This window comes from Electrophorus electricus, chromosome 10 (genome assembly GCF_041902795.1).
Source record: "Electrophorus electricus isolate QZ-2024a chromosome 10, ASM4190279v1, whole genome shotgun sequence".
Lineage (NCBI taxonomy): Eukaryota > Metazoa > Chordata > Actinopteri > Gymnotiformes > Gymnotidae > Electrophorus > Electrophorus electricus.
The window spans coordinates 30,535,755-30,546,291 of record NC_137506.1 but is presented as its reverse complement, the minus strand read 5'-3'; the positions used below and the strand labels follow the sequence as shown (position 1 = coordinate 30,546,291).

General features: G+C 38.1%; 1 protein-coding gene across 1 annotated transcript; it reads right to left on the bottom strand.

Moving 5' to 3' along the window:
• Positions 1 to 2,655: 2,655 nt before the first annotated feature.
• hhipl2 (HHIP-like 2) lies at positions 2,656 to 8,138 on the bottom strand. Its single transcript, XM_081721030.1, has 10 exons — positions 7,824 to 8,138; positions 6,676 to 7,328; positions 6,417 to 6,560; positions 5,783 to 6,114; positions 5,402 to 5,528; positions 5,108 to 5,253; positions 4,901 to 4,982; positions 3,382 to 3,464; positions 2,915 to 3,006; positions 2,656 to 2,688 (listed from the first exon to the last, which is right to left on the bottom strand). Exons 1-10 carry the CDS (start codon positions 8,136 to 8,138, stop codon positions 2,656 to 2,658), a joined length of 2,007 nt encoding a protein of 668 aa, XP_081577156.1.
• Positions 8,139 to 10,537: the final 2,399 nt, after the last annotated feature.

Genomic DNA, 10,537 nt, shown 5'->3' with positions numbered 1-10,537 from the left:
CATATCTCACCTGGCTGGCAGGTCTGGAACACCAGTACTGGGGCCAGGGCTGTAACAATCATATTTTGGCTCATTATCCATAAGGAACTCATCACTGGCTCAGAGGAAAAAGGTTCACAGCTAGGCGACTGAACTGAAACTGTTCAAGATGCTGGGAGGAACTGTAGAATTTTTTCCTGTGTATTTGCACCAGCAGTGCAGTGGCTTCATGCTAAACTTCCTCCCACTCGGTTAACGATGAACCAATAAACTTGATGCAATCTTTGCCTGAGTGGAAGCACCTGCTTTAAAGTTCTGCAGCTAGCACTAATAGCTCAAGTAAACCCCTGAAGTGTTTATCTCCAAAGCCTTTGAAATTATTCTTGTTTCTGCTCATCCAAACATGTTCATTCAGGATTTACACAGGGGGGAGAATACCATTTTGTTTTCTGAATGTATGTGCATTCTTTTACATTTTCTGGGCTTAATACCTTAGTAAACACCTGAAGTTCCCATCAGTCTGAAGCAGTTGTGTATTTTTATTTTATAACCCTCCTGTTGTGTTCTAACCAAATCTGATCAATTTGCTGTTTTTGCTGCTATGCATCACACACAATTACTGATATCTGATTGTTGTTGTTGACATCTATATAGTTTGGTCAAATGTTCTTTATTTGTGATATTCTAGTCAGATCTATCAGCCATATAAAATTAATCACAAAGAATATAAGAAGATTAAGAATAAATATTCTCTTTCTCACCATGTTGCACAAAGTTTCCTTCCACTGTCTGATTAGTTTTACAGGATGTATAACTTTCAGACAAAACATTGTTGCTGCTAGTTAAAATTTTTGTCACATACAAAAATGGCCCAGTGCTACAAAGATCTATGTTTGTGATTCCAAGCTATAAATACCGCTCCTTTGCAATCTTGCTTCCAGTTTAAACTGCAGTACCACAACAATGAAGAATGGACAATGTGTGTGAGACTTTTGATCATATAAATCACCATGACTCCGATAAGGATGAAATATACCTGAACAGCACTGAGCCACATGACATAGAAGCAGAAATTAATTTGGAATACTTGAAAACCAAAATATGTTGGCACATTTTTGACATACCAGCCTTTGCAAATCACTTAAGGTTTTTATTTGATCACTGGTCTATAGTACACCAAATAAAACATAAATTGAGCATACTATACTAAAATATTGTATAGCTTCCAGTAAATTAGATTTATACAATGTGAAATTTTAAGAAGTACATTTTGTCATAATGACTAGGAATTGGGATTCTTGTAATACAACAATGTGTAAATAAATGTTTTAAAACTGTTTTCACAGCTCAGCTGAACACATCACAAGGGTGAAACATCATGCTACAGTTCATAGATTTGTGGGACTAGCTTCCTCCTCTAGCTAAAAGCAGGGAATCAGGTTTCAACTTGTTGGAAGAATCGTATACATTCTTTGGAGATGACTGTCCAGTTGACAGAAAACCCATTCAGATGACAGCAGAGTGCAGACAGACATGAACGAATCAAAATAAGCCAAGTTGCCTCGGCAGATATTTGCCACCTGAGAGGTTACGTAGCCTTTTTCTGATTTTACAGCTCACCAGTATTTTTATTTCTTAGAAAATGTTTTATTAAAAATATAGCTTTTTAAATATGAATAAATATTTAATAATTGATATTGTGAATGAGCTTAACCTTTCTTCTGAGATGTATTTGTTGATATGCAAGTATGAGCTCTATTTTTTTTTTCAGGAAATAAAAATCAGGTAATATTTATAGAGGAAACATCCACTGAGATGTCAGTTTAAAAGAATAATAAATTTGCTATTCTATAAGATGGATATTTGTGAATTTAAAAGACTTGAAAAAATGTATCAGTGTGTTTAGGGGAAATAAAGTAATTGAAACATGAAGTATAAAAGGCCACCAATGCTGCCTTTCTCTGTGCTTCTCTTTAGTTTTCTTTTGATTTGTGTTCATTTAAACACTAACCAATTCCACTGTGGTTTTACAAAACATTTTAGATCAAAAATGGCTATTTCTGTTTTTTTTATGTCTGTTGTAAAATTAGTGCCTTTTACATTGTAACATTTTAGCCTCAAAGATTCATGTTTCTCAGAAAACATTAGTGCATTCTTGCATGTCTCTATATACACCAAGTTTTACACTCTGTTTAGCTTTGTCTAGATTGGACATAAAACTTGCTGCTCTGTATTAATTTCCCTACCACAGGCCAAATTAAGATCAGCATCTAAGGAACGTACATGTGGCATGCAGGTTTAGGCATCCATATACAGAGCAAAGAGGAGTTACTTTCATTTTGTTATCAAGACATTATCAAGACATCTTTGCAACTGGTGAACTGCATGTCAGATTGATCATGTCAGATGGGATATATGTGGGATGTTTAAGATATTTTCATCCTTTGTTTGGAGTGAGCTTTCCTGCAGCTTTTTGTTGTTGTCTGGACCCTTTCTGAGGTTTAGGAGTGACAGGTTGCTTTGTTTCGTTGTCTGACTCTCTGGGACGAGCCACAGGCTTTTGGGGACTCTGAGCCTTGGTTTTAGGCTTCACTTTACCTTCCTTGGTCTTTTTAGTCTTCTTTGCTGTGATACTTTTAATATCCTTTTTTGTTAGCTTTGTTGGTTTTACTGGTTTTATGGGTTTAATTTTTTGTCCTTTATGAGAACCTTTCAAAGAGGTTTCAACATTTTTTTCATCCACATTAACAACATTCTTCGTGGGTTGTAAGGTGTTCTTCTGATGGGGAGGGGCCTTCTTTTTTGCCATTACACTGGCATTTTTGCCCTTTGGTTTCAGCTTCAACAAAGGTGCCTTCTTTTCCTTCACGTGTTGTGATTTCTTTGAAATTGTCCCAATCAGCATCTTTTGTTTTGACATAGCTGTGGTAGATACTGTGAGTAGCCTGGTAACTGTTGGTTCTGTGGTGAATTTCATCCCTTTAAGTGGTGGCCTTGTTGGTATTATGCTTGTGTCCAGGACGGTCACTAAGAAAAGCAAAAAAAAAAAAAAAAAAGTTCTAAAATGCGTATTTTCCATGTTGGCATCTCCTCCTCTTCTTATGCACTCATGCATAGCTCAGCCTCAGGGCATGGTGGTATATACGCCTGAACAGTATATCACCTGTTTTCATTTGCTGCTTAGCTGTACAGCACTCTCTTTTATCTATGCCGTCTTTTGGCACAAACAATAAATTATTGCACACTAACTGTATTCATGAAAACATTATAGCGTTACTTCCTGCAGCCTCAAAATATAATCAGAGGAACTGTAAAAAATTCCAGAGAGATATACGGAGGCAAATTCTTTTACACTTCTTTTACACTTTTTGTCCAAAGTGTGCCTAACATGCAAGGACTTACATTCTCGGGGTACAAATGGCACCTTCTTGCCTTTTACTTTCACTGGACGTGGCTTAATCTTGCATTTTCCTGGAGGTGCTCTCCTGTGTAAAGATGACATTTTCAAGTCACGTCAGCTTTATATAAAGTAGCACCTTAAAAGACAACAGGTGTTGGCCAAGGTAGTTTTAAGTAAAAGCAAATGATTAAACCATAAGATAAAAATAGAAAAGAGAGAAATAAACATATAATCATAAAACAATAAAAGATGATACAAACATTATTTTTGTCTAAATTTGTCTAAAACTTAATTTTAATCTGTATGAAAAGGACACACAATGTTTCATTACAATGGCATGTCCTAACAAAAAATATTTTTGTCACTCCGCAACTTTTTTTCCAATCCAAAGTTTACCTTACTGCTTAGCTGATATAGGGCCTAATTTCCCCAAAGTGTTGCGGACACACTGATATCATCTGAAGATGGAGTGAGGGTCAGTTTGAATTTTCCAGCTAACAGTAAGGACAGTTTTAACACTGTGAAACTTTGGGGAAAAGCGTATCCAGCTTGATGCATTCAACAGGGTTTTCTACTCTATTAAATGAACGGTAAAATGCTGCTCTGCCTAATGGCACCCAGGCCCTGTTTTTATCACTGGTCTGTGATGAAAGAAGGCCTGGAGAAAAGCAAACAGCTAGGACATATATATATATATATATATATATATATATATATATATATATATATATATATATATATATATATGGTATAGTGATTACTAAGATTAGCTTTGCCGGACCAGTTAGCTCATGCAGTCATTTAACTGTACTGATACATATTGGGACTTGCTGATTATCAAGCAATTTCCATTATTGAAATCATATCCATAGTATTTTTCAGATATATTGTTACAGCTCACAGAGAATATATCAGCTCTGCTACTTGATATAATAATAGTAGAATTTATCATCCATCATCCATATAGTAGACTGATCATCCACCAAGAAGGTTTAAGTTGTAATTGCAGCTCCATGCAGATATGATATATCATGCACTTTCCACAATACAGGGAAAGGGCCATTTTGCTTAATCATACATAGGAGATTCAAGAATTTCAGAGAAAGAATGTGTGTTATGTGATCCTCTGAAAGCACCCCTCCTGTTGTAGCTTCTCTGCCGCACAACATGACGTCATACCTCAAAAGCAGTCACAGACTTTACTCTTTTCCATAACCATGCACATGTGACAGATATCAAAATGATGAATGAATTACCTACACTACAAAATAACCGTGGTACTTGCTAAATGTACAGTTTACTTACATGGGATTATTTTAAAATAGGATTTTATTTTTAAAATCAACTTCAAGAGCAAATATGAAACACACATCTGTCTCTAATCAGAGCCAATTGGTAGATCATTTTATCTCTGCAGAGGAAGAAAAGGAGGGAATGGAGATCTGAAAACTATCACTTTTTAAACTTATACTATGTATTACTTTCATACAATATACTTGTCTAAAATGGAATATACATTACCTGGATGGGTCCATAAATTTGTATATCGTTCCAAATGGGGATATTGTGTTTGGGTATGAGGTTGCCAGAAAATACAGCTCTCCTTTGAGAAAGATGATATAGAGCAAAAAAAGAGAATTTATCAGTTTTGCAGAAATGCCACTTGAGCTATTATTGCTTTGTGCTCAGCAGTTCTTAGGGATTTGGAGTACTCTGGCAGACACCCACCAGATTCATCTTCCGCAAAGGAGATGATGAACTTGTGGTGGTGATTGATAAGGTCAGGAAAGGAGCAGGTCTGAACATCCCCCATACAGACGTTTCTCTCCTTCCAGCTCCCACTACTACTGTCCTCCTCTAGAGCCATCAATCGTCTGCACGAAGACAAAAGAGGTCATCAACTACTGGTCGTTTCTTTTTTTGAACTAAAATCCCTTCTCATTGCAATGGATTCAACTCATATTTGAGCATTATTACCCAGTGCTTTATACACAGAATCCTACTTTCAGTTCTATTTCTTACCCACTCATAAAGTCTCCAAAGATATAAAGGCCATTTAGGTTGGGGGATTGACATCCTCTGTAAACATAGCCCCCGGTCACTGACTTTCCCACATCATGGCCATAGGCATAAATGGGAAGAATGTCGTCTGGAAATAATAAAAAATGTAAAGTTAGACCATTTATTCAAGTGCAGGGTGCAGGTTTATACATTTCTGCATTAAACACTCTGGTATTGAACATAGAACTGAACAATCAACAATAGGATTAAGCACATAAAACATATGTTTTCTTAAATGACATGGCACAGGGTAATGGAGGCATTAATAATCATCTGTTAACATTTTTATTTGTGTGGCCTTTTTTTGTAGGTTTAACATTTAGGCAACTTAGCTTTATTCACCTAGTGAGGAGTTTTGACATAATTTTATATCAAAGCATTCAAAGCCCTCCTTAGCTCTCCAGCCGTAGTTTCCTCCTTTCACAATAATGTCGATCTCTTCGTAGCGGTTCTGCCCAACGTCACCACAGAAAATCCTTCCTCTGCCATAGCTGCTCACTGGGTGGCCCCTGTCCACTGAGCAGCGCCACATATTCCGCACACCGAAGGCATAGACCTCAGGCCGGGCATCGGGTTGGTTAATGAAGGGGTTATCTGGAGGTATCTTGTAGGGCTTTCCATCTTCACTGCTCCCATCTACATCAATGCGAAGAACTTTGCCCAGCAGAGTTGATCTGAGATCACAAAAAAGTATTTAATTGTGTTAAACATGATTTGTATGAATGTCAAAAGCTCAGAATGTATATGTACACAGCTTTTAAAAAAGCTTTTAATGTGTCTCTGTTTTATTTTGCACTTTCAATATACAATGGAGTTCCAAAATAAATTTCTGTAACCCCACTTAGGTTGGGAAAGAACCTAATTGTGTTCTTAAAGAGGACCTGCTCCAAATCAAGTAACATGGTCCACAGAACAAATTCAAATACACTGAAGAACCTAAGCTTCTGTTTTCTGCTCAAATCACTGTTGATCTCACTTGTTTTGGGAATTTCCAAAATTTCCAAAAGGGTCCCCTGCTTTTCCACCATCTCCAGTGAAGATGTAAAGATATCCATCCAGGCCAAACAAAAGCTGTCCACCATTATGGTTTGCAGCTGGCTCCTCAATTTCAAGCAGAATTCTAAAATATGGCAACAACAGGAATGTTATTTAAAGGGAACGTGGGCCTTTATTTGTTTAGAGACATGAATAAATTGTGAAATAGATGGTGGTTTTCAATGGTCAAGTTCATTTGCCTCTCTGAGTTGGGGTCTGCCATATTCATGTCATGGGCTGAAACTTTCATCTCACTGATGCGAATCTTCTCTAGCTGGCTGTTGACCAGGATGGAGTAGTAGATGAAGAAGCGGCCGTTGTTTCTGTGCTGTGGGTGGAAGGCCATACCCAGGAAGCCGCGCTCATCACCCAGCCATGGAGTGGTCAGCACATCCCCACTCAAGTCAAGGAAGGGGTGCTCGACGCGGCTGCCATCCCGCAGGAACACCCAGACAAAGCCCAGCTGCTCAGCCACGAACATGCGGTAGGTGTCGTCACCACTGTGGAGCATCAGCACTGGGTTCCTCAGCCCATTGGCCACCTCTGTCAGGCACAGCTGGAGGCAACCCTTTGGGTCCTCCACCACTTTGCCCAAGTTACTGTACAGATCGTTGTTTTTTACCACGTTGGGGTAGCAGTAATCCTGGTCTGCCAGGTTGATCAAATTGCAGAAGCGTAAACGGTCTTGGTCACATGACTGCAGCAAAATCTTACTGTCAGTCAAGTACTTGACTACAAAATGGCACTTAATATGGAAGTCAGAGCAGTAGGTAAAGCACAGTCCTGGGAGATGGCGCACTGGAGTGTAGGGGTCCTCAGCATCATACAGGTGGGCAGCATATGGGGAGCATTCCTACAAAAACATACCAGCAAATATGAGAAACTAATAATGCAAATGCTACTTATGTGCATATACTTTCATATTTTACTGCACATCTGTCTTGACTAATATGATTTTATTGTACAGTTCCATCACTCATCAGATGAAAGAAATAAAGCATTTGGAATGGAATGCCTTATTATTATTACAACCTACATGTTTTCTTTTGAAAATGGTAATTAATTAAAGTGAAAACACATTAATCATAAAAACTGTTCCATGGTATTGTTCATTACTCTCTCTCTCTCTCTCTCTCTCTCTCTCTCTCTCTCTCTCTCTCTCTCTCACACACACACACACACACACACACACACACACACACACAGATATATACATAGGACATATGTATAATTATTAACCAAACTGATATAATTTAATCAGTATGAATCTGTTAAATCCAATATTTTATAGACAACAAAATGCAAAGTGCTAAAAAAAAAACCATGAGCACTTACTGAATTAACATACCTGGCACAGGATGTCCTTCACTAAATTACCGCAAAGTTCATAGCCTTCATCACCAAGTAAATCCATTATATCCCAGTACCTCTCCGCAATTAGGTTGTCGTTTTTTTGGTCACAGCAACCAAATTTCTCGTACTGGTTGCAAAATTCAAGATGAGCAAAGGGTTTAAAAGGAGGTTGGTAGTCCAAACACTGAGGATGTGAAAATGTTTGTCTCAAAGACGTGAGGAAAATCATTGTTAAAATGAGACGCCGAACAGGATGCGAAATAGACACCTTCAGAATCCATTCAGCCGGTGTCAACAAGAAATTGCCCATGCCGAAAGTTGCACTTTGCTGACCTTGTGGTTCTAACACTCTGGGCATTTTCCCCGTGTGCTTGACAGATTGCCCGACTGTTTTAAGTCGAGTGTATGTGTGTATGTGCGTACGTAAAGGAGCATTTGTAATGGCATCTCCATGCGCGCAAGCGCTCCGTTTTCAGGCGGGCGCGATCTATTTGGATAATTTCATAGCAATTCATTCGTGGGTTGTTATTAAGATTCGGCCTACTTTTAAAAAATCATTAGTATTAACTTCAAGAATTCAGTGTTTAACTAAGAATTCCTACAGAGAATGCAATACCCATACTATAATTTAATATAGGTAGTATAATGAAAATAGCCAGTGAACAAAAAACAGAGTTTAGGACAAAACAAGGCCAAGTAAGCCCAGGTCGATCATTTTTCTTTCAATTTTGCAGCTATTATGCAAGGATACATTTCTTTCAGAAACTTTTCATTTTCAATTTAAATTCTAACATACCTGCAACGTACTTTACAAGGGGAACTCTAAAAATCAAACACATTACAGTTATATAGACACATAAATTATTTGCAGTAGAATTTCTACACGGCCCCGGTGTAAGTGTAAACTTGCAGGTCGCCACACGAATTCAATAAAACTAAAAGAATGTAATAAAACTAGAATTTATGTAGGTAGCGCAATGCTTCCACCACCTTTGGTCATCCGGTAAGGTCCGGTTTAGCGGCAAGAGCAGCCACCAAAAACAGAGAAAGTTAATCAGTTCATCTTTATTAAAACCTTGAGTTTTAACAAGGGGGTTTTAGGTAAATAGCTCATGTATCCTCCAAGATTAACCCAGGGAACCCGCTCACAGTAAAAAAAAAACAAAAAACACACTAGCCCAGCACACCACGTCTATGATATCCACACATACGCCCGTTTAAAGCCAACACTACGATGCACCACACAAAAAACTCGTTAAAGGAGAAAGCAAAACTCATAATAGAACTTAATAGAATAGAATCCTGATTGTCATTATACTCAGGTACAATTTCCTAAGACTGTCCTACAAAAAAAAAACAAAAACAAAAAACGAGCAGTAAAAGCATCTTACAATCTATGTGTTCGTTACACATTTACAGGAAATTGGTTGTTGTAAGAAAATACTGATAGGCAGATGCTGTTTTTCTGAATGGGATCTGTGGTGTCAGGTGTGGTGGTAGCTCTGAGGATGAGTGTGTGCATAGTGCTTTATGTGTCTGTGGGTGAGAGCTCACATTTGTTCAATATAACAAACTGCTGTAGTTTTAACGGTGATGTACTTTCATTTTAATAGCTGTAAAGTACTGTTTCATTTTACAGGCTGTAACTGTATTTGGCAATGCAGCATGCATTATTCTTGGATGTGGTCTGCCCACCACTGGCCATTGTGTGATATGTGGTGTGATATACTTTTCCAGTATTGTTCAGTCTCCAGCTTTGGTGGGTCTGTTCTCATACTATTACTCATGCAGAGTTCATTTTGGATGGCTGCTGGCTCTCCTGGCTACCAACCAAGCCAGAGCTGTTAATCTTTGCTTGGCAGTCTTCAAGGCCTCAGGTATGGACATCACCTTCATCGCTGGCTGGGGATGGTGATGATGTCCCCCCTCTGACTTGTCATCCTGGCTCCCCCTTGCCGTAGCATTCATGCTGTACCTGGTCAATCTCGAGTTGTGATAGCAGTTGCCGCAGAAAATTCTGTCTTCAGATTTCACTTAATTAGTGTTTTTGAGGCACTGGGTAACCAGTCTGTATAGGTCAGGACTTCTCAGTTTTTTCCACCAAGACCCAACTGTTTATGACTGGAAGGAAAGACAGCCCAAAGGAAAACAAAATCCAAAGTTTTTGCTTAAAACGTTCTTTTTCTTTTATTCATCAAAGTGCTGACACCAGAAACATGTAAATTATGCCTGAACAATATCTTAAAGGTCAGGTCTATTTCAGTTCTCTCACAAAAAAACAAAATCTGTAATACTATATTTTGTTAAACAAAAAAAGGTGTTAGCCGTTATCTCCAACTCCAACAAAAACAGCTTTAAAACAAGTCAAGTATGTGAACAAAACACAATTCACCATTTCACAATTCACTGATTTTACAGTAAAGTTGTATGACTCCTTTAAATACTTTACACAAAAGTTGATATTTACTGTTCATCATGTTGACAGTAGGGCTGATGCAACTATTGAGTCTGCCTCTGGGACATGACAAGATCCACTCTAGCTGGACTGTAAGAGAGCGAGACTCTTAGGTTGGCATTTAGTTTGTTTATCACCTTAGATTTGGTTGTGGCCACATTAGAAAAACCCAACTCACATGAATATGTTGTTGTACATGGCAGAAGAAACTTCACAGCCCTTACTGCAAGATGCTGGTCTAAGTGATCTAAAAT